Below are 25482 nucleotides of genomic sequence, written 5' to 3'. Positions count from 1 at the left end.
GAGTATGCCCACAAGGAAGTGGATCTCAGGGTTATATCTGGTGACATATATGCACTTAGATAATAAATTTACTTTGAACTTCGAAGCGTGTTTTATTGTCAGATTAATGGCTTCTGTTGTGTTTCCTTCCTCACAGAAAGCTCTACAACAACGGCTTCACTAAGGTCCAAGCTTACGCCTTTAATGGAACCAAACTAGATGCTGTGTAGGTATTACCTTTATCGAACAGGGTGCAAAGTAGATGCCTGGTTTACGGCTCACAGAGTGCACCTAAGGACTGGCACAAAGTTAGTTTACATTGTTAGTAGTCGCTGGAAGTCCAACATGCATTGCTTTGAAGTTACAGAACTTAGAGCATAAAGCATTATAAGACAATACGGAATCAGTGAAAGTGGTGGATGCGGGCTTGATATCAACATTTTAGAAAAGTTTGAACAGTACATTTCATGGATGGGTGGAGTACGGTAGGGTGGGGTCCAAGTGTGGGTCAATGGGACTAGGCAGAGTAACAGGTTAGCATGGACTAGATGGGCGGAGGGGCTGTTTCTGTGCCGTAGTGCATTGTGGATCTGATATCCCATGGCACAATCCCAACACTTCAGCAGAAGAATTGGGAAGTGGGATTGAACAATATGGAACTCATAGGTGACAGATTCCTAAAAGGAGGAAGGGGAGAGAATTGGGAAGAAGTGGGGGTAAGGTAGGTGCAGGAGAAGTGACCCAAGCAGCAGCCAACGTAGAGATGTGACTGCCAGCAGACGTGTATCCTGTGAAACCTGTATAATGAGGACAATATTCCAGTGGAAACGAGGTAGGATATGGATGGGAGATTCGCAGAACTGAGGGGACAGGCCTTTTGATGTTGTGATGAACTAGTTAACCTAGTAATTAAACACCTAACTAAACTAATCCCTTTTGTCTACACACGATCAATATCCCTCCATTCTCTGCACAGCTTATCTAAAAGCCTCTTACTCCTGAATTTCACCCCTTCCCCTCAAGTGCATGCCTCTTTCTTTTTCAATCTTTCTGTTAAGTTTCAAAATTAAACTTAACAATAATAGTAATGATACATAGAGATCGGGATTACAATAATAACATGTACAAGCTCAAATTCCAAGTAGCAAATATAGTTTAGCCTCCCAATCTCATTGTAATTGACCATGAAAAAGATATTTTATAAAAAGAGGAAAAGAAAACCCCCTAAACTAAAAAGAAACTAAACTGGAAAAAAAACAAACAAAGCTTGGGCTGTCATATTACCTTGGCTAAAATTATTTGTTGTTAACTCTGCTCCTCTATACATGAACAAAAAAAATTACTACAAAGGATTCAGAAAGGGTCAGCTTACATCATATGAAAATATTGAATAAGTGGCCTCCAAGTTTCTTGAAATTTAACCAAGGGATCCATAGTACCACTCCTAATTTTTTTTCCAAGTTTAGGCATGCTATCGTTTGGGAAAACCATTGAAATGTAGTGGGGGAATTAGAATCTTTTCATTTAAATAAAATAGATCTTCTGGCTATTAATGTAACAAATGCAATTAGACGACAAGCTGACATGGATAAACAACTAGAGTCTATCACTGGTAGTCCAAAAATTGCAGTTATAGGATGAGGTTGTAAATCAATATGCAGAACTGCTGAAATAATATCAAAAATATCTTTCCAATGTTTTTCTAAAAGAGGACAAGACCAGAACATATGTGTCAAGGAAGCTACCTCAGAATTACACCTATCACAGGATTTATATGGCAATAAAATCAAGCTAACTTATCCTTGGATATATGAGCCATGGGAACCACCTTAAACTGTATCAAGGCGAGTCTGGCACACATTGAAGAAGTATTGACTAATTGAAGAATTTTTTCCCATTTCTCTGTAGATAAAGATATTTGAAGTTCTCTTTCCCACTCATACTTAATTCAGATGTACCTAGACGTATTTTTGTAACCAGATCATAAATAATTGCTATTAAACTCTTCTGAAAGGGGTTTAAACCTAAAAATTTTTTCTGTAACTTCAATCTGATGTGATATTGGAAAGGTAGATAAAGAGTGTTCAAAAAGTTTCTAATCTGAAGAAGTGTGATCTACGCAAATTATATTTATTAGACAACTGTTCAAAAGACATAAAGCAGTTACCATGAATAAATCACGAAAACATGTTATTCCCTTTGTCTTCCATAGGAAAAAAAAAGCTTGGTCAATTCTAGATGGTTGAAAGAAAAAATTAGATGTAATAGAACTTGACAGGATAAATTTGTTCAATCCAAAGAATTTACGAAATTGAAACCATATTCATATTGCATGTTTAATTATTGGATTTATCATTTGTTTATTTAATTTAGTAAGTGCAAAGGGAAGTGCAGCTCCTAGAATAGGAGCCAGCGAAAAACCCTGTACAGACTCCTGCTCGAGATTCATCCATTGTGGACTTTGAGTTTCATCCAATTCTTGTGTCCAAAACATTAAATATCGAATGTTGATTGCCCAGTAGTAAAATCTAAGATTCGGCAAAGCCAAACAACCTTTTTTTGATTTCTGTAAATATTTCTTACTTAACCTGGGATTTCTATTCTGCCATATATATGAAGAAATTTTAGAATCAATAATATCAAATAAAAGATTTAGGGATAAAAATTGATACTGCCTGAAATAGATACAAAAATTTAGGTAAAATAATCATCTTAATAGTATTAATTCAACCAATCAAAGATAAGGTCATGCCTCTAATATTACACAGTTTGAAAAAAATATTCGCTGTCTCTGTGTGCCTGCCATAATGTTATAAACTTCTAATAGGTCTCCCCTCAACCTCCGCTGCTCCAGGAAAAGCAAACCAAGTTTGTCCATCCTCTCATCCAGGCGGTGTTTCAGATGTAGTGCAGATGCTTAATAAGGCCTTGGTCTGTCCACATTTGGAGTATTGTGAGCAGTTTTGGGCCTGTTATCCAGAGGAGATTCAGGAGAATGATCCTGAGAATGAAACGGTTAACGTATGAGGAACATCTGATGGCTCTTGGCATGTACTCGCTGGAGTTTAGAAGAATGATGGGGGAAACCTTAGTAAAGCCTATCAAATATGGAAAAGCTGAGATAGAGTTGAGAGGATGTTTCCTATAGTAGGGGAGTTGAGTGTCGAAGGTCACAGTGAGAAGGCAGGAGAATAGGCTTGAGAGAGAAAATTAATCAGCCATGATAGCATAGCAGAGCAGACCCGATGGGACGAATGGAGTAATTCTGCTCCTGCGTCTCATGGTCTTATGGTCATCCTGGTAAATCCTGGAGAATAGTCCCTAGAACATAAGACATTGCAGTCTGTCAGGCCAGTGAAAAATTGAATGATGTCTAAACCAGAGGCTGGCTGTGCAAACTGTTCTACTACTGGGGATATCCATCCTTGAGAGTTTAGAGGATCAATCAAATCTGGGATGGATGGAACGGTTTGAAGAAAGACAAGGGGGTTTGACACCACCCCGGTACCTTGACCAGTCTCTATCCCACAGGTAATATTACTCAAGCAGCAGACCGCAGTTTACTGGGATTTTTCCATGCACAGTGGACTACTGCAATCTTCTACAGCGTTGACCCTAGCCATATGTTGTCTGCAGCTTGATTCCATCATACATTCTGAGGTCACCTGAAGAAGCAGAGAATACAAGTGACTTTTCAGCACAGCAGGACTTGCCCGTAAATCTCAATGGCGCAGTTAGCTGAGCCGCACCATACACCAGTGTTCAATCCCCACCTCTGGTCTTGTCTGCATGTTCTCCCTGTGAATATGTGAGTCTCTCCTGAGTGCTCTGGGTCCCTCCTGATGATGTGTGGTTAACTAAGAGTTATAGAACACCACAGTAGAGGGACAGACTCTTCAGCCCATCTGATCCATGCCATCCTGGTTTTCCACCTAGTCCCATTGACCCACACCTGGATTACATCTCTCAATATCCCTCCTATTCATGTATACTATATACTTCAATACAAAGGAAAGGTACGTCGCCTCTGGAGTTTCTCCGGTTAGCGGACGATTTCCCTCCACGCCGCTCTGATGTAGTGGGGAACCGCGTACAAGGCAAGTCACAGCAGTAGTTTGCCATTGCCTTCTGCCGGGTGAGTTTCCAAAGAGATCACCAGCTTGTAACCCAGCACGGATGGAAAGCGTGCAGGGGAGCCGGCTGGATTCAAACTGGGGACCTTTCATCCCAAGGTCCGGCACTGATGCCACTACGCCACCAAACTTCTCTAAAGTGTTGCAATCAAACCTGCAACCATCACTTCCACATCTTGTTCCACATTTGCACAAGCCTCTGAGTGAAGAAGTTCCCCAGAAATATTTCACCTTTCACCCCTAACCTACAAGGAAAAAGCCTGCTTGCGTTTGCCCAAGTCAATAGCCCTCATAATTGACAATTGGAAATTACCACTAAGATTTAGATGAGTAGGATTTGGGGGTGGGGGGGGGGGGAATGTGGAGATAATAACGTGGACTTGGCATAAATGCCTCTACATTGGTGAGACCCAACATAGATTGGGAGACCACTTTTACTGAATTCCTTTGCTCTACCCTCAACGAGCAGAATTTCCTGGTAGCCAACCGTTTTAATTCCAATCCCCATACCCATTCCAACTTGTTGGTCTATTGCTTCCTCTACCTCCATGATGAAGCCACTCTCAGGTTGGAGGCACGACACCTCATACACTGTCTGGGTAAACTCCGATCTGGTGGCATGTACATCAATTTCTCTAACTTCCCGTAATTTCTACCCCTTCTCTTTCTTTCCATTCCCCATTCTGGATCCCTTCTCATCTGCCTATCACCTCCCTCTGGTGCCCCTCCTCCTTCCTTTTCTCCCATGCTCCACTTTTCTCTCCCATCAGATTCCTTCTTCAGCCATTTTCTCTTTCTACCTATCACCTCCCAACTTCTCACTTCATCCCACCCACCTACTTTCCCTCTCACCTGCCTCACCTATCATATTCCAGCTCGAGCTCCTTCCCCTTACCCCACCTTCTTATTCTGCCTTCTTTCCCCTTCCTTTCCAGTCCTGATGAAGGATAGAACATCTCCATAGATGCTGTCTGATCTGCTGAATTCCTTCAGCATTTTATGTATGACACTCTGATTTTCCAGCATATCCAGATTCTCTTGTTTCTACGTGTTGGTGTAAATTGGTGGTTGATAGCCAGAGGGACCCATTGGGCCAAATGGCCTGTTCCTGTTCCGTGACTCTATAGGACACTATTGTCTGATCTATTGTGTTGGCACATGGCCAAGTGGTTAAGGGGTCGGTCTAGTGATCTGAAGGTCGCTAGTTCGAGCCTCAGCTGAGGCAGCGTGTTGTGACCTTGAGCAAGGCACTTAACCACACATTGCTCTGCGACGACACCAGTGTATCAAGCTGTATCGGTCCTAGTGCCCTTCCCTTGGACAACATCAGTGGCATGGAGAGGGGAGACTTGCAGCATGGGCAACTGCTGGTTTTCCATACAACCTTGCCCAGGCCTGCGCCCTGGAAACCTTCCAAGGCGCAAATCCACAATCTCATGAAACTAACGGGTGCCTATTGTCTGATCAACTTGGAAAGGGAATTAGGAGGTACAGAGAGCAAAGAACCATTGCAAGAACTGACAGAGTCGCCGCAATAACAGCAGGCAATGATGGAAAGTTGCTAGATTTAAAAGGAAAGGAGATTTATTTATAAGCACAAGAGATTCTGCAGGTGCTGCAAATCCAGAGCAACGCACACAAAATGCTGGAGGAAGTCAGCAGATCAGGCAACATCTATGAAGAGAAATAAGACCCTTCTTAGAACTGGAAAGGAAGGAAGGGGGAAGATGCCAGAATAAAACAGTGGGGGGAGGGGAAGGAGGACTAGCTAAAAGGTGATAGGCGAAGCCAGGTGAGGGTTTATTTACCCTGGCACCACACTGCCCCAAGGTTTCTAGTGGAATTGATGCACTCTTAACACTAGCCATGTTTAAAAAGACATTTGCAAAAGGCTTTGGAGTAGCAGTCATGAGGAGCTGGGATTGGATTTTCAGTACTGGTGAGGAGAATAATCACAGACACTGTTCCCTCTTTAAGCATCTGGCTGGTGAAATCAACCTTCTCAAGAAGCACGATTTACTTCTGCCAGTAAATAGTTAACGTAGCTCCATGCTTTGCTTCCAGAGACATGAGTTGGATTCCCATTACGACAGCTGGGAATATCATTAATTAACTTCTCAGAGCTCGGAAACCATTGTCAGCATTGGCATCCTTAAACCACTCACTGAACTGTTTTTCTAAACTCCTTTCCAGTTCACAATTACCCTTATGGAAGAAAAGTTTGCTCTTGCTAGGTGTGATTTCAATGGTCATGGAACTAGCCCGTCAATTTAATCCATTGACAGGCTAGTTCCATGACCATGTAGACATAGATCACACACTTAGCTGTCTAACGGAATTAATTCTATCTGGTTAGGTATCTCCTATAATATTTCTTGCTCCCTTTTAAACGTTGTACCATTTTGTAAGCTTTGGCTCTCCTGACTTTTTCCTACCCTCTTGAACCACCTCAAATTCCTCTGAGCTGACTTCATCTCCTACATTCCACTGCCTGTATCCTCTAGGAATCTGGGAATGTTTTCCTCCCTTGTTCCCACTTTTCCAAGCGTTGTGTCACCTGCAGAGTTCAGAACTGTGTGAAGTGTCCTCAGCTCTAGTTCAGAATCAGATTTATTATCCCTGATAAATATTGTGAAATTTGCATTTGGACTGCAGTTTAATATATATAAATATACTAAAAATTACAGTAGGAATATATATATATAAAAGTAAATAATAGTGCAAAATAAGCAAAATAGTTTTCATGGACCATTGAGAAATCTGATGGCAGAGGGGATGAAGCTGTTCCTAAAACACTGAGTGTGTGTCTTCAGTCTCCTGTACCTCCACCCTAATGGTAATGATGAGAAGGCATGTCCTGGTGAGGATCCGTAATGATGGGTGCTACTTTCTTGAGCACCGCCTTTTGAAGATGTCCTCAGTGGGTGGACTGTGCCCACTGTGGGTGGCTGAGTTTGGGTAATCCCTTGCGGCATTTTCCAATTCTGTGCTTGGAGCCTCCATACCAGGAGAAGGTTTAGTCATGTTTGTCAAAGGCACCAGTGGTTCTCGTGCTGGACACAGCGGAACTGCGCTCTGTAACCCTCTCCTGTCTGTGGCTGTCAGGAGTGCTAGCCCTTGCTGTTTCTAAGATATTTTCAAGGAGCAGTGCCTCAGAAAAGTGGCTTCCATCATCAAGACCCCCCACCACCAGGACATGCCCTCTTCTCATTGTTACCATCAAGAAGGAGGTACAGAAGCCTGAAGGCACACATTCAGTGATTCAGGACAGCTTCTTCCCCTGTCATCCGATTCCTAAATGGACATTGAACCCACAAACATGAGTTCACTACATTTAAATTTTTTGTTTTTTGAGCTACTTAATTTAACGATTTAATATACATACATAGAATTTGTTCTGTATTTATCATGTATTGCATGTACGTGTTTGCTGGCAAGCCTGACACCAAACAACACTAGAAGTTCAGTTCTCCCATTTCAAGTAACCTGCTCCCCGTCTTTTCCTTTCTCTCAGAATCGGGTTTATTATCACTGACACATCATCAAATCTGGTGTTTTGCGGCAAGCGGTACATAAAAATTACTATAAGAATGTATAAAATAAATAGTGCAACAAGAGCAAAACTATGAGCTAGTATTCCTAAGTCTGGTGGTTAAGTCTAGAACGATGAATATGTGCCTTCAGGATCTTTTGCCTTTTGCCTTTTGCCTTTTCCCTGATTTTAATAATGAGAAGACGGCATGTTCTGTGCATTGGAGGTCCTTCTGATCTGCTGAGTTTCTTGTACTCACACTACCCCTTGACCCTAATCACCTTCTTTCTTTCCTGTCCTCCACCCACTGGATCTGGCCAGCAACTCGCACTCTCCTCCCACGGGGTCCCGTCTCCCATTGTTCCCAGCTGCCCACTCCCCCCCCATCATTATTCAGTGCACTATTCCACCTACCTTCCCTATCAGATTCCATCATTTTCACCCCTTTGTTGCCTCCATCTATTACCACTGACACTGTTCCTACACTCCACTTTTCCATCTGCCTATTGCCCTCTTCACCTCATCACCGGGATCCACTTATCACTTGCCAGCTCTTGCTCCAGCCTTTCCCCTCACCTCTGACAAGTCCATAATGAAGTGTGTCGACCCGAAATGTCGACTGTCCATTTCACTCTGCAGATGCTGCCTGACCTGCTGAGTTCCTCCACTGAGTAAGCTTGAAGATGACACAAAGGTTGGTGGATAGTGTAGATTACACTGGGACATTGACAGATTACAGAGTTGGGCTCAGAAGTGGCAGTAAGAGTACAACCCGAAAATGTGAAGTGATTCACTTCAGAAGGTCAAGAGCAGGGTAAATAGCAGGACTATTAGTACTGTAGATTACCAGAGGGATCTTAGGGTCCAGATCCATAAGACCATTGGACATAGGAGCAGAATTAGCCCATTTGGCCCATTGAGTCCACTCTGCCATTCAGTCATGCCTGATCCTTCTCCCCTTTCTCAGCCCCACTCCCCGGCCTTCTCCCTGTAACCTTTGATGCCATATCCAATCAAGAACCAAAAAAGCTCTGCCTTAAATACACCCAGTGTCCTGGCGTCCACAGCTGCCTGTGGTAATAAATTCCACAAATTCACCACCCTCTGGCTGAAGAAATTTCTCTGTTTTAAATGGTCGCTCCTCTATCCTGAGGCTGTGCCCTCTTGTCCTAGACTCCCCCACCAGGAGAAACATCCTGTCCACATCTACCATCTGTAGGCCTTTCAACATTTGGAAGGTTTCAATGAGATCCCCCCATCCCCACCCAATCCTTTAAAATTCCAGCAAGTACAGACATATCAAATGTTCCTTGTATGATAACCTTTTCATTCCCGGAATCATCCTCGTGAACCACCTCTGGACCCTCTCCAATGCCAGCACATCTTTTCTTAGATGAGGAGCCCAGAACTGTTCACAATGCTCAAGGTGAGGCCTCACCAGTGTCTTATAAAGCCTCAGCATCACATCCCTGCTCTTGTATTCTGGACCTCTTGAAATGAATGCTAACATGGCATTTTCTTCCTCACCACCGACTCAACCTAGAAGTTAACCTTTAGGGTGTTCTGCACAAGGACTCCGAAGTCCCTTTGCATATCAGATATTTGTATTTTCTCCCCATTTAGAAAATAGTCTGAACATTTATTTCTTCTACAAAAGCGCATGACCATGCATTTTTCAACACTATTTCATTTGCCACTTTCTTGCCCATTCTCCTAATCTGTCCCAAGTCCTTCTGCATCCTACCTGTTTCCTCAACACTACCTGCCTCTCCACCAATCTTCGTATCGTCTGCAAACCTGGCAACAAAGCCATCTATTCCATAATTTAAATCATTGATATACAGCATAAAAAGAAGTGGTCCCAACATTGACCCCTGCGGAACACCACTAGTCACTGGCAGCCAACCAGAAAAGGATCCTTTTATTCCCACTCACTGCCTCCTGCCAATCAGCCAATGCTCTAGCCATGCCAATAACTTTCCTGAAATACCATGGGCTCTTAACTTGGTAAGCATCCTCACGTGTGGCATCTTGTCAAAGGCCTTCTGAAAGTCCAAATATACAACATCCACTGAATCCCCTTTATCTATCCTACTTGTAATCTCCTCAAAGAATTCTAACAGCTTCATAAGGCAAGTTTTTCCCATAAGGAAACCATGCTGACTTTATCATAACTTGTTCTGTGTCACCAAGTACTCCATAACCTCATCCTTAACAATTGACTCCAACATCTTCCCAACCACTGAGGTCAGGTCATCTGGTCTATAATTTCCTGTCTGCTGCCTTCCTCCTTTCTTAAAGAGTGGAGTGACATTTGCAATTTTCCAGCCCTCTGGCATCATGCCAGCATCCAACGATTTTTGAAAGATCATTACTAATGCCTCCACAATCTCTACCACAAACTCTTTCAGAACCTTAGGGTGCAGTTCATCTGGTCCAGGTGACTTACGTACCCTTATGTCTTTCAACTATTTGAGCACCTTCTCCCTTGTAATAGTAACTGCACCCACTTCTCTTCCTTCACACACCACAACATCTGGCAGATTGCTTATGTCTTCCACAGTGAAGACTGATGCAAAATACTCATTTAGTTAATCCGCCATCTCCTTGTCCCCGTTGTTATTTCTCCGGCCTCATTTTCTGGTGGTCCTATATCCACTCTCATCTCTCTTTTATTTTTTACGTAATTCAAAAAACTTCTTACTATCCACTTTGATATTGTTTGCTAGCTTGCTTTCATGCTTCATCTTTTTATTCCTAATGACTCTTTTAGTTACTCTCAGTCTGCTTTTAAAAGCTTCCCAATCCTCTATGCAAACAACAGGAATTCTGCAGATGCTGGAAATTCAAGCAACACACATCAAGGTTGCTGGTGAACGCAGCAGGCCAGGCAGCATCTCCTAACGAAGGGTCTCGGCCCGAAACGTCGACTGTATCTCTTCCTAGAGATGCTGCCTGGCCTGCTGCGTTCACCAGCAACTTTGATGTGTGTTGCCAATTCTCTATCTTCTGATTAATTTTTGCTTTGTTATGTGCTCTCTCTTTGGCTTTTACATTAGCTTTGACTTACCTAGTCAACCACGATTATACTATTTTGCTATTTGAGTATTTCTTTGTTTTTGGAATAGATCTATCCTGCACCTTCCTCATTCTCCCCAGAAACTCACGTCATTGCTGCTCTGCTGTCATCCCTGCCAACATCTCTTTCCAATTTACGTCGGGCGACTCCTCTCTGATACCACTGTAATTTCCTTTACTCCACTGAAATACTGCTATGTCAGACTTCACTTTCTCCCTATCAAATTTCAAATTGAACTCAATTATATTGTCATCACTGTCTCCTAAAGGTTCTTTTACCTTAAGCTCCCTAATCACCTCTGGTTCATTACTTAACACCCAGTCCAGTATAGCTGATCCCCCAGTAGGCTCACTGACAAACTGCTCTAAAAAGCCATCTCATCACTCTCTTGAGATCATTTACCAACCTGAATTTCCCAGTCAACATACATGTTGAAACCTCCCATGACTATCATAATATTGCCTTCTTGACACACCTTTTCTACTTCCCATTGTAATCTGTGGTCCACATCCCAGCTACTGTTGGGAGGCCTGTATATAACTGCCATCAGGGTCCTTTTACCCTTGCAGTTTCTTAACTCAGTCCACAAGGGTTCAACATCTTCTGATCTCATGTCACATCTTTCTACTGATTTGATGCCATTCTTTACCAGTAGAGCCACACCACCCCCTCTGTCTACCTTCCTATCCCTCCGATACAATCTTGGACATTCAGCTCCCAATAACAACCATCCTTCAGCCACGATTCAGGGATGGCCACGACATCATACCTGACAATCTGTAATAGTGCAACAAAATCATCCACTTTATTTCTTAAACTTCGTGCATTGAGATATAACACTGACTACTGTATTTGTTACCCTTTTTGATTTTGCATTGCTAATACACTGCTGGCTGCAATTTTGTCCTCTCATCTGCCTGCCCTTCCTGACAGTCTGACTGCACGCTATCTTTGCATTTTTACCACCTGTCCTATCCTGAGTCCTCCACCCTGGTTCCCACCCCACTGCCAAATTAGTTTAAACACTCCCCAACAGCTCTAACAAGCCTGCCCACGAAAATATTGGTCCTCCTTAGATTAAGGTGCAACCCATTACTTCTGTACAGGGCATACCTTCCCCAGAAGAGATCCCAATGGTAGAAACATAGAAAACCTGCAGCACAATACAAGTCTTTCTCCCACAAAGCTGTGCCGAACATGTCCTTACCTTAGAAATTACCCAGGGTTACCCATAGCCATCTATTTTTCTAAGCTCAATGTACATATCCAGGAGTCTCTTAAAAAAGCCTATCGTATCTGCCTCCACCACTATTGCCGGCAGCCCGTTCCACACACTCACCACTCTCTGCGTAAAAAAACTTACTCCTGACATCTCCACTGTACCTACTTCCCAGCACCTTAAAACTGTGCCCTCTCGTGCTAGCCATTTCAGCCCTGGGGAAAAAGCCTCTGACTATCCACACGATCAATGCCTCTCATTAGCTTATACACCCCTATCAGGTCACCTCTCATCCTCCATCACTCCAAGAAAAAAAGGCCTAGTTCACTCAACCTATTCTCATAAGGCACACTCCCCAATCCAGGCAACATCCTTGTACATCTCCTCTGCACCCTTTCTATGGTTTCCACATCCTTCATATAGTGAGGCAACCAGAACTGAGCACAGTACTCTGGGTGGGGTCTGACCAAAGTCCTGTATAGCTGCAACATTACCTCTCGGCTCCTAAACTCAATCCCATGATTGATGAAGGCCAATGCACCGTATGCCTTCTTAACCACACAGTCAACTTGTGCAGCAGCTTTGAGTGTCCTATGGACTCAGACCTGAAGATCCCCCACAGTGCCAAGAGTCTTACCATTAATACTATATTCTGCTACATATTTGACTTACCAAAATGAACCACCTCACACTTACCTGGGTTGAGCTCCATCTGCCACTTCTCAGCCCAGTTTTACATCCTATCAGTGTCCCGTTGTAACCTCTGACAGCCCTCCACACTATCCACAATGCCCCTAACCTTTGCGTCATCAACAAATTTACTAACCCATCCCTCCATTTCCTCATCCAGGTCATTTGTAAAAATCACGAAGAGTAGGGGTCCCAGAACAGATCCCTGAGGCACACCACTGGTCACTGACCTCCATGCAGAGTATGACCCGTCTACAACCACTCTTTGCTTTCTGTGGGCAAGCCAGTTCTAGATCCACAAAGCAATGTCCCCTTAGATCCCATGACTCTTTACTTTCTCAATAAGCCTTGCATGGGGTACCTTATCAAATGCCTTGCTAAAATCCATATACACTACATCTACTGCTCTTCCTTCATCAATGTGTTTAGTCACATCCTCAAAAAATTCAATCAGGCTCATAAGGCACGACCTGCCTTTCACAAAGCCATGCTGACTATTCCTAATCATATTATAGCTCACCAAATGTTCATAAATCCTGCCTCTCAGGATCTTCTCCATCAACTTACCAACCACTGAAGTAAGACTCACTGGTCTTTAATTTCCTGGGCTATCTCTACTCCCTTTCTTGAATAAGGGACAACATCAGCAACCCTCCAATCCTCCGGAACCTCTCCCGTCCCCATTGAAGATGCAAAGATCATTGCCAGAGAATCAGCAATTTCCTACCTCGCCTCCCACAGTAGCCTGGGGTGTATCTCATCTGGTCCCAGTGACTTATCCAACTTGATGCTTTCCAAAAGCTCCTGCACATTCTCTTTCTTAATACCTACATGCTCAAGCTTTTCAGTCCGCTATAGGTCATCCCTACAATTGCTAAGATCCTTTTGCGTAGTGAATACTGAAGCAAAGTACTCATTAAGTACTTCTGCTAACTCCTCCGGTTCCATACACACTTTTCCACTGTCACACTTGATTGGTCCTATTCTCTCATGTCTTGTCCTCTTGCTCTTCACATAATTGTAGAATGCCTTGGGGTTGTCCGTAATCCTGTCCGCCAAGCCTTCTCGTGGCTCCTTCTGGCTCTCCTAATTTCTTTCTCAAGTTCTTCCTACTAGCCTTATAATCTTCTGGATCTCTATCATTACCTAGTTTTTTGAACCTTTCGTAAGCTCTTCTTTTCTTCTTGACTAGATTTACAACAGCCAACATTTCAAATCCAAGAACCTGAAGCCCTGCCCCCTGCACCAGCTTCTCAGCCACACATTAATCTGCCATATCATTCTGTTTCTACCACACTGGCACATGGTACAGGCGGCTATCCAGAAATTACTACCCTGGACATCCTGCTTCTCAGCTTTCTACCTAGCTCTGTAAATACTCTTTTCAGGACCTCTTTGTTTTTCCTTCCTATGTCATTGTTACTAATATGTGCCTAGACAACTGGCTGCTCTCCCTCTCCAGAATGCTGTGGACGTGATCCGAGACATCTCTGACCATGGCACCTGGGAGACCATACGATATAGGAGCAGAAGTAGGCCATTTGGCCCATCAAGTCTGCTCTGCCATTCAGTCATCGGCTGATCCAATTCTTCCAGTCATTCCCACTCCCCTGCCTTCACCCTAATACCCTTAGATGCCCTGGCTAATCAAGAAGCTAAAATACACCCAATTGCTTGGCCTCCATAGCCGCTCGTGGCAACAAATTCCACAGATTTACCACCCTCTGACTAAAGTAATTTCTCAGCATCTCAGTTCTAAATGGACGTCCTTCAATCATGCCCTCTTGTCCTAGAGAGAGAGTGCAGAGGAGATTTACAAGGATGTTACCTGGATTGGAGAGTATGCCTTATGAGAATAGTCTGAGTGAATTTGGCCTTTTCCCTCCTTGGAGTGGAGGAGGATGAGAGGTGACCTGATGGGTGTATAAGATGTTGAGAGGCATTGATCGTGTGCATAGCCAGAGGCTTTTTCCCAGGGCTGAAATGGCTAACACGAGTGGACATAGTTTTAAGGTGCTTGTAAGTAGGTACAAGTGGCAAATTTTTCACACAGAGAGTGGTGGGTGCGTGGAATGCACTGACAGTAAAGGTGGTAGAGGCGGATACAATCAGATGTTTTAAGAGACTCTTAGATAGGTACATGGAGCTTAGAAAACTAGCGGGCAATGCAGTAGGGAAATTCTAGGCAGTTTCTAGAGTAGGTTACACATGGTCGGCACAATGTTGTGGGCCAAAGAGCTAATTTGAACTAAATTTTCTATGTTCTATGTTTTATGTTCTAAGGCAACTGGACTTGCTGTGTATAAGATGAAGAGAGGCATTGATCGTGTGGATAGTCAGAGGCTTTTTCCCAGGGCTGAAATGGTTGCTACAAGAGGACACAGGTTTAAGGTGCTTGGGAGTAGGTACAGAGGAGATGTCAGGGGTAAGCTTTTTACACAGAGAGTGGTGAGTGCGTGGAATGGGCTGCCGGCAACGGTGGTGGAGGCGGATACGATAGGGTCTTTTAAGAGACTTTTGGATAGGTACATGGAGCTTAGAAAAATAGAGGGCTGTGGGTAAGCCTAGTAATTTCTAAAGTAGGGACATGTTCAGCGCAACTTTGTGGGCCAAAAGGCCTGTATTGTGCTGTAGGTTTTCTATGTTTCTATGATTCACCACTCATCTGAGAAGCTTCTTCAGGACTGATCCGTGGTGGGTAGTCTTCTGGTTTATAAATTCTGAGTTGTTTAAAGGTGTACCAATCACATGAGAGTTGTTAAGAGGCATCGAGATAATGAGAGCTCATTGGTCTTCCTTTGCATGAATGGAGGTGTGAACTGTTGTGGAGGTACCGGGCTAGAGATGTTAGCACTGTGTTCTCTTTCTTTCTTTTTTAATCTTTTTATTAGTTTTCAAGTTCATAAACATAATAACAATGGTGATATAAAGAGATTGGAATTACATTATTGGTATTAAACGTATACAAGAGAAACTGCAAACAGTACAAGTGTAATAGACTTCCAGACTCTTAATATAATTAACCACGAAGAGAAAAGAAATAAAGAGAAAAGGATATCACAAAGAGAGACCCCAAAAAACAAACTGAACAACACATGGCTGAACCAATATATTAGATCGAATACATTCATTAATGTTGTCAGCTCCACTCCTCTACTCATATATTCTAAGTTAATAAAAAGGATTCGGAAAAGGTCAAGCTACATCACATGAAAATGTTGAATAAATGGCTTCCAAGTCTCTCCAATTTTAACCGAAGGATCAAAAATGATACTTCTGATTTTTTTTAAATTTAAACATGATATGGTGTGAGAAAACCATTGAAATATAGTAGGAGGATTGGTCTCTTTCCAATTCAATAAAATGGATCTTCTGGCCATTAATGTAACAAATGCGATCATATGACAGGCTGAAGAGGATAAAGAGTTATGTTCCATCATTGGCAAACCAAAAATTGCCATAATGGGATGGAGTTGTAAATCAAAACGCAAAACTGTTGAAATGACATAAGCATATAACAATTACAGCACGGAAACAGGCCATCTCAGCCCTTCTAGTCCGTGCCGAACTCTTACTCTCACCTAGTCCCACTGACCTGCACTCAGCCCATAACCCTCCATTCCTTTCCTGTCCATATACCTATCCAATTTTTCTTTAAATGACAAAATCGAACCTGCCTCAACCATTTCTGCTGGAAGCTCGTTCCACACAGCTACCACTCTCTGAGTAAAGAAGTTCCCCCTTGTGTTACCCCTAAACTTTTTCCTCTTAACTCTCAACTCATGTCCTCTTGTTTGAATCTCCCCTACTCTCAGTGGAAAAAGCCTATCCACGTCAACTCTATCTATCCCCCTCATAATTTTAAATACCTCTATCAAGTCCCCCCTCAACCTTCTACGCTCCAAAGAATAAAGACCTAACTTGTACAACCTTTCTCTGTAACTTAGGTGCTGAAACCCAGGTAACATTCTAGTAAATTTTTTCCGTACTCTCTCTATTTTGTTGACATCCTTCCTATAATTTGGTGACCAGAACTGTACACAATACTCCAAATCTGGCCTTACCAATGCCTTGTACAATTTTAACATTACATCCCAACTCCTATACTCAATGCTCTGATTTATAAAGACCAGCATACTAAAAGCTTTCTTCACCACCCTATCCACATGAGATTCCACCTTCAGGGAACTATGCACCATTATTCCTAGATCCCTCTGTTCTACTGCATTCCTCAATGCCCTACCATTTACCATGTATGTCCTATTTTGATTAGTCCTACCAAAATGTAGCACCTCACACTTACCAGCATTAAACTCCATCTGCCATCTTTCATCCCACTCTTCTAACTGGCCCAAATCTCTCTGCAAGCTTTGAAAACCTACCTCATTATCCACAAAGATATCTTTCCAAAATTTTTCCAAGAGAGGGCAGGTCCAGAATGTATGAGTCAAAGAAGCCACCTCAGAGTGACATCTGTCACAAATAGGATTTACATGGGAGTAAAAATGAGCTAGTTTATCTTTAGGCATGTGGGCCCTATGCACTACCTTAAGTTGTATCAGCGTATGTTTAGCACATTTAGAGGAAGAGCTAACTAATTGAAAAATTTTCTCCCATTTCTCTATAGGTAAGTGAAGTTGAAGTTCCCTTTCCCATTCATTTTTAATTTTATCAGATATACCTGGCTGTATTTTCATAATTATATCATAAATAGTTGCTATTAATCCCTTCTGATAAGGATTTAAGCCTAAAATTTTTTCCGTGATATCAGTTAGGTATGAAATCGGAAATGTAGGTAGCATGGTATTTAAAAAGTTTCTTATTTGTAAATATCTAAAAAAAAAAATGGGATCTGGACAAGTTATATTTATTAGACAACTGTTCAAAAGACATGAAACAGTTATTCAAAAATAAATCAGGGAAACATGTTATACCCTTCATTTTCCATATCAAAAAGGCTTGATCCATGACAGGGTTGGAAAAAAATTAGATATAATAGGGCTTGATAATATAAATTTATTCAGGCCAAAAAATTTACAAAATTGGAACCATATTTGTAATGTATGTTTAATTATTGGATTAACCATTTGTTTTTTTCAATTTAGAAAACACAAAGGGCAGTGAAGATCCTAAAATAGAAACTAATGAAAACCCTTGTACAGAGTGACTTTCGAGGTTGACCCATTGTGGACTTGGAATTATATTCCAATCTTGTGTCCAGAATATTAAATATCGAATATTAATTGCCCAATAATAGAATCTTAAATTTGGCAGTGCTAAACCACCACCTTTCTTGGACTTCTGTAAATATTTTTTTACTTAACCTAGGATTTTTATTGTGCCATATATAAGAGGAAATTTTAGAATCAATAGTATCTGAAAAAGATTTCGGAATAAAAATTGGTACCGCTTGAAATAGATATAAAAATTTAGGTAGAATAGTAATTTTAATAGCATTGATTCGGCCAATCAGTGATAGAGACAATGGGGACCATTTAGTAAGCAATTGTTTAACCTGACTAATTAACAGTAAAAAAATTGAGCTTGAATAATTCCTTATGCCTGTTAGCAATTTTAACCCCCAGATAATAGTAATCAGTCTAAATGATGAACATCTATAAATGGGAGTCTGCATATTTAATGGAAAAAGTTCACTCTTGCTAAGATTCAGTTTATAACCTGAAAAACTAGAATTCACATTCAGCAAAGATATAGGCCTGTAAGATGCACATTCAATAGGATCCTTATCTTTTTTAAGAATTAGCATAAACATTAACCATAACTGTGTTGAAAGTAGCTGATAAGTTGTATCATATAGGTTTTTCAGTTTGACAAATGTGGCTTCTTTAACCACCCTTTCAAACCAGAATTACTGTTTCAAGCAGCTTTCATAATATCATAAATTAGCAAACAGAACAGGGAAGAAATTCTGAAATCGAATATTTGATTGCTAGACCTAGTCTAACAGTAAAGAACATGTAGGGGAAACTCAGAACAGAAATGGGAGGATAGTGCTGCAACGTGGAATCGAGGAAGAAGTACAGCAATAAGGAGATAAGAATAAATCGCCTATCATTACTTCATTTAATGAATTAGTGTCAGTATTCTGAAGTTAAGGATGTGATGACGACCTTGGATGAACTGGTGATGTGTGCAGAGGCAACATAACTTTCAGGTGTCCCATTCACGTCCACAGAATCTCCTATCTGTTCCTCTGACTATTGAGTCCCCTATTACTGCCACTGCCCTCTCCTTCCTCTTTCCCTTCTGCACCATGGGCCCCCTGCTCAGCACAGTAACCTGGTCTCGGTGGCATTCCCTTGGGAGGTCATCCTCCACAACTGTATCCAAAACGGTATACTTATTATTGAGAGGAATAGCCACAGGGATGCTCTACGCTATTTGCCTATTTACATTTCCATTTCTCCTGACAGTCACCCAGCTACTTGCCTTCTGCAGGACTGCTTTCCTGTAACTTTGATCAATTATCTCCTCTCTCTCCCATACAAGCCGAAGGTCATCCAGCTGCTGCTCCAGATCCCTAACACGGTCTTCAAGCAGCTGCAGCTGGATGCACTTCACCCAGATGTAGTTCCCTGGGGGATTCTGGGTCTCTCGGGATCCCACATCCGGCATGGAGAATGCAAAAACAGCCAGTTACTACACTAGGTACAGTTAAAGAGAAAAAATATTGGAACCTTAACAGAAACTTACCCAGGGCCAATGCCTGACATTCCTACTCTCACCACTGGCCCACTCCCAACAACGGCCACCCAGCTTGTCCCTTCTGTACTTTTAAATAAGCGTCACCAACCCTCGCAAATCCTCGTCGCTGTGCCCTGCTCCTGCCGCTGGTTGGGCCGCCGGAATCCATTGATCCCTCAAGGGTGTTGCACACGCTCATAGGGTTGTTAAGAAGGTATATTGGCCTTCATTAGTCAGGGGACTGAGTTCAAGAGTCGTGAGGTAATGTTGCAGCTCCATAAAGCCCTGGTTAGACCACTCTTGGAGTATTGTGTTCAGTTCTGGTCCTTCACTATAGGAAGTATGTGGGAGCTTTAGAGGTGGTACAGAGGAGATTTATCAGGCTGCTGCCTGGATTAGAGAGCATGTCTTATTACGAAAGGCTGAGTGAGCTGGGGTTTTTCTCCTTGAAGCGAAGGAGGATGAGAGGTGATTTAACAGAGGTGATAAACTAGGGGTTCAGAGTCAACATAAAAGCCAAAGAGAGGACATATAATAGAACAGAAATTAGAGGGAAGTTAGGGGATTGGGAAGCTTTCAAATACCAACAGAAGGAATAAAAAATAATTTAAGAAGGTAAAGATGTAATAATGAAAGTAAGCTAGCTAATAATATCAAAGAGGGTACGAAAAGTTTCTTCAGATACATAAAAGAGAGATGAGAGTGAATATTGGACCACTGGAAAACTATGCCGGAAAGGTAATAATAGAGGACAAGGAAATGGCAGACGAACTGAGTAAGTATTTTGCATCAGTCTTCCCTGTGGAAGACACTAGCAGTAGTCAGAGGTCATGAGGTTCCAGGTGTTAGAGGTCATGAAGTGTGTGAAGTCGCCATAACTTGGGAAACTGAAAGGCCTGAAGGTGGGTAAGTTACCTGGAGCAGATGGTGTACGCCCCAGGGTTCTAGAAGAGGTGGCTGCAGAGTTTGTGGAGGCATTAATAATGATCTTTCAAGAATCATTAAATTCTGGAAGACAGGAAAGTTGCAAATGTCATTTCACCCATCAAGAAGGGAGAAGAAAGGAAATTATAGGCCAGATAGTCTGACCTCAGTGGTTGGGAGGATGTTGGAGTTGATTGTTAAGGATGTGGTTTCGGGGATACTTGGAGGCACATGATAAAATAGGCCATAGTAGCATGGTTTCCTTAAGAGAAAATTTTGCCTGACAAACCTGTTGGAATTCTTTGAAGATGTAAAAAGCAGGATAGACAAAGGAGAATAGGTTGATGTTGTGTACTTGGATTTGCAGAAGATTTGCACCTTGGTAGAAGAAATGAAAAGGATGACTATTTTCTAAATGGAGAGAAAATACAAAAAACTGAGATGTAAAGGGACTTGGAAGTCCTTGTGCAGGATTCCTTTAAGGTTCATTTACAGGTTGAATCTGTGGTAAGGAAGGCAAATGCAATGTTAGCGTTCATTTCAAGAGGACTAGAATAGAAGAGCAAGGACGTAATGTTGAGACTTTATAAAGCACTGGTGAGGCCTCACTGGGAGTATTGTGAGCAGGTTTGGGCCCTCATCTTTGAAAGGATGTGCTGAAACTGGAGAGGGTTCAAAGGAGGTTCACAAAAATGATTCCAGGCTTTAACGGCTTGTCATATGAAGGGTGTTTGTTAGCTCTGGGCCTGTATTCACTGGGATTCAGAAGAATGAGGGATGACCTAATTGAAAGCTATCGAATGGTTAAAGATCTTGATAGAGTGGATGTGGAGAGGGTGTTTCCTATGGTGAGGTGTCTAAGACCAGAGGACACAGCCTCAGAATCAAGAGATTCTTTTGGAAGGGAGATGAGGAGGAATTTCTTTAACCAGAGAGTGGTGAATTTGTGGAATTCTTTGCCACAGGCAGCTGTGGAAGCAAGTTATTAACTGTATTTAAGGCAGAGGTTGATAGGTTCTTAATTAGTCAGGGCATGAAGGGATACTGGGGGACGGGCTGAGAGGAAAATTGGATCAGCCATGATGAAATGGCAGAGCAGAATTGGTGGACCAAATGGCCTAATTCTGCTGCTATATCCTATGGTCTTAAGATGAGACCCTTAGCGTGAGTAGTCTGTCAAAGATTTTTTTCTCCCCCAGGGTGGAAATGGCTAACACAAGGGGGGCATAATTTTAAGATGTTTGGAAGCAAAGTATAGGCGGGATGTCAGAGATATGTTTTTTACACAGAGAGTGGAGAATGCATGGAACTGTCCTGCCACAGATGGTGCCAGAGGCATAGACTCTTAGTTAGGCACATGGATGATAGAAAAATGAAGAGCTATGTAAGAGGGTAGATTGATCTTGGAGTTGGTTGAAAGGTCAGCACAACATCGTGGGTCAAAAGGCCTTTAGTGTACTGTAGTGTTCTTTGTTACTTCCTCTAGTTTGTTGCTCCAGATTCCAGCAAGTGCAGTCTCTTGTGTCCCCTTATTTTGGCTACCCATCTCCAAATAGCAGGTGTCAGGACCTGATTAACGGCCTTGATCAAGGGGTGATACTCTTGCAATCATTTACGCCAAGTAAAATATCTTGGGAGTCTAGATGTTTCCACCTCTGGTTGTGAAGTGTCAGGATCTGCTTGAATCTTGTCTTTTACAGATCTGCTTGAATCTTGTCTTTTACAGATACCTGCACAAGAATAAACTCTTATCATCTTTCAGCGAGGATGTCTTTGCAGGGGTCTTGAGTGGACCCACCCTGCTGTAAGTAGCTGGCATTTACTGGGCGGATGGGGATTTTGGTGTAAGATTCCCACGTTTTGGGGCAGATGCCTACAAGAGATATAGAGGATGGAATAGGGACACTCAAGTCTTTGGATCTTTGATAGATTTATTATTGTCAGGAAAAACCTTGTTTTGCTTGCCATCCAGATAGAAATTTAGATTTATTTACCACCTGTATGTCGAAACATACAGTGAAATAAGTCATTTGTGTTAACAGCAAGCACATTTAAGGGTGTGCTGGGGGCAGCCCACTACTGTCACCATATATTCAGGTGTCAACAGCATCCCCACTGTGCTCAGCAGAACAATGCAGAACACGACAGCAGCAAAACAAACCCCTTTCCTTCCTCCCACCCATTCACACACGACGACAGTCCTCCAATCCCCGGGCAGGCCTCCCGTCTCCTGGCTTTGGCCAGCAGTTGTCAAGTTCCAGACTTCTGATTGACCTTTGATCTTTGGTATTGACCCCAGGACTAGCAAGTGATGGGACAGGGAGCTCCGGGCTTGCCGTCTGACCAGCCCTCGTGTCTCCTGCTCATGTGGATGTACGACCCAGAGAACCACCAACTTGGGTCACCCAAGTTCACGGATTCACGGATCCTTCATCCCCCTTCACGTTGCTGGTCTCCAAGTTCAGAGCTGAGGCCTAGATCTCTAGCTCCTCCACATCCCTGTTCCTAAACTTAATCTGACCTCTAATACCCCCACATCACTGTCCCTACATCCCAACCTGACCCCTAACTCACTTCTCTGTCCCCAGAACTTTTAAAAAAAACAAGTTTGAGCTGTGGTCTCTGTGGAAGCTGCAGTTTGGCGCCATCTTGACCGGATAGATCACGTACTCAGAGGTAGTACAACAGGAAAGTTAATAACAATGCAGATTGAAGTGTTCCAGAGAAAGTGTAGTACAGGCAGACAATAAGGAGCAAGTGGGAGAGGTCCTTGACTACTCTGGCTGATTTCCTGTGGCAGTAGGAAGAGTAGACAGTCAGTGGCAGGGAGGGTGGTTTTTGTTCCTAACTCATAATTTCATGAGATCTCGGGCAGAGCAGTTGCCATACCAAGCTATGATGCATCCGGACAGGATGCTTTCTGGGGTGTATCTGTAAGATCATCAGGTTCACGCCAAATTTCCTTACCTTTCTGAGGAAATAGTGTGATTTCGAGGACATAGTGTGATTTCTTGCACGTAGCAAGACTAAGACAAGCTATTGGTGATGTTTACACCGAGGAATCTCAGTAAACAATCTTGAATCTTGAATTATGAGGTGGTACAAGGTAAAGCAATAACAGAACGCAGAATGACGTGTTGCTGTTACAGGCAACAGTCGTATAAAAGCTGTCCTTGGGGTACGTGCTTTCAGCTTTCTGCGTCTGATGGAAGACTTTTTCCCCCCACTGTTCCTCCCCCACCATCACCTTGCTCCAGGGATGTGTCCCAGACCAGTGTGCACTCCCTCCCTTCCAAAGGGCTGGAGCCACTGAAAGAACTGATGGCCAAGAACACTTGGACCCTGAAGAAGCTGCCTCCTCTGAAGACGTTCCTGCACCTGACGAGAGCCGACCTCACGTACCCAAGCCACTGCTGCGCCTTTAAAAACTGGAAGAAAAACAAGGGGTGAGTGTGAGCTCCTGGGAAAGGGCTGGCCAGGGAGAGGGATGGGATGGTGGACACCAAAATTTACCAGTGAGTTGTCATCAAGGAGCTTTTCAGAATCAGAATCAGCTTTATCATCATTCTGAGCGCCCGAGCAATCATTGAGTTGTGTAGAGGGAGAGAGAGTTTGAAGAAAGTGAGCAGGACGGTTGGCACAATTTGCGTGTCGTAGACCTGAGGAATGATCGGATTGCATAAAGCGAGAGAGTTTAAGAGAAGTGAGGGAGAAGGCAGTCAGCACATTTTGCATGCCTGGGGAGACATTAGGCACTTGGCAAGGTCCAGTAAAAAGAAGTTAGATTTAAACGGAGAGGTCATTGTGTGAGTGCTTTGGCTCATCGAGGCTTCAGTGAGAAGAGGCGTAGGCCATAGGTAGATTTTCTTTTGTTATTTATTTTTTCTTATCGCACATCTAGAGCAGTTGGGATGCCAGGTCAGTGGAATGCTGCCCCTGAGGGATTTGGGAAGGGAGGGAGGCCTGCATTGTCCCTGTAAGAAGTGCATCTAACAAACCACGTTAAAAAGCTGGAACTGGAGCTAGGTGAACTCCAGATCATCTGGAAGGCTGAGGGATTGATAGAGAGGACAGGTAAAGGGGTTGGCTGCCATTGCTGTGATTGTTCCCCTCAACAACTGATTTGGATACCGTGGGGGTGGTGGGGGGAACTTGGTAGATGAAAGTTCAGGTTTTTTTTAGCATGTCGCACAAGACAGTCAGCCATTCTTGTCGGGCACGTGGTGTCAGGATTGGCCTCCTTTTGGACTAACCGGGTCACAATATGGTTCCTGACTGGACCCTTTTTCTCTAACGAGGCCGAGTGGCTAGCTTGACGCTCAACCCGGCACGGATGGAAAGCGTGCTCAGGGGGGGATGGCCCAACTTGGATTTGAACTCGGGAGCCTTCGCTCCAGAGTCCGGCGCTGATGCCATTGCGCCACCAGCCAGCCTAGCGTTCAGGTCTCTGGCACTGAGTCTGGCTGTGCAGTTCAGAAGAGAAGGAGGAGAAGAGATGAACTATAGTGACAGGGGGTTCATTGGTTAGAGGAACAGAAAGGAGGTTCTGTGAACGAGAACAAGATTGCCGGATGGCATGTTGCCTCCGGGTGCCAGGGTCAGGGATTTCTCGGATCAAGTCCACCACAATCTTAAGTGGGAAGGTGAACAACCAAGGTCATGGTCCATGTCGATAGCAAAGACGTGGGTGGGAAGGTGAGGAGATACTGGAAAGTGAGTTCAGGAATTCGGTGCTAAGTTGAAGGACAGGATCGCCAGGGTTGTAATCTTAGGATTGCTACCCGTGCGACGTGCTAGTGACAACAGAGATAGGAAGATTATACAGTTTAACACATGGCTCAGGAGTTGGTGCAGGAGGGAGGGCTTCAGGTTTTTGGATCATTGGGCTCTCATCCAGGGAAGGTGGGCCTTGCATAGATGGGATGGCTTGCATCTGGAGGGGGACCAGTGTCCTAGTGGGGAGGTTTGCTGGTGCTGCATGGGTGGGGTGTTGGGTTTAAACTAGAGCTGCATGGGTGCAGGGTGATGGGGACCAGAGTGCCAGAATAGATAGTGGAGTGGTTGTGGAGAAAGCTGTTGTCAAGCCTACATATGTGGCTGCTAGTCAAAAGGTTGAGCATGGAAGGACTAATGTTCTGAGTTGCGTATATTTCAATGTAAGGAGTATTGTAGGAATGTCAGATGAGCTTAGGGCATGGATTAGCACATGGAATTATGACAT

At 43.2% G+C, this 25482-nt stretch overlaps 1 protein-coding gene across 1 annotated transcript in view; it reads left to right on the top strand.

The window, feature by feature from the left end:
- tshr (thyroid stimulating hormone receptor) overlaps positions 1–25482 on the top strand; it is an 83495-nt gene that overhangs the window by 47672 nt on the left and 10341 nt on the right. The window contains exons 7-9 of the mRNA XM_072273157.1: positions 137–205; positions 21988–22065; positions 23519–23707. Coding sequence (XP_072129258.1) covers positions 137–205; positions 21988–22065; positions 23519–23707 — 336 coding nt within the window. The remainder of the gene's footprint in view (positions 1–136; positions 206–21987; positions 22066–23518; positions 23708–25482) is intronic.

This window comes from Mobula birostris, chromosome 1 (assembly GCF_030028105.1).
Source record: "Mobula birostris isolate sMobBir1 chromosome 1, sMobBir1.hap1, whole genome shotgun sequence".
Lineage (NCBI taxonomy): Eukaryota > Metazoa > Chordata > Chondrichthyes > Myliobatiformes > Myliobatidae > Mobula > Mobula birostris.
The sequence above is the reverse complement of the archived record's forward strand: the minus strand, read 5'-3'. Positions and strand labels throughout refer to the sequence as shown.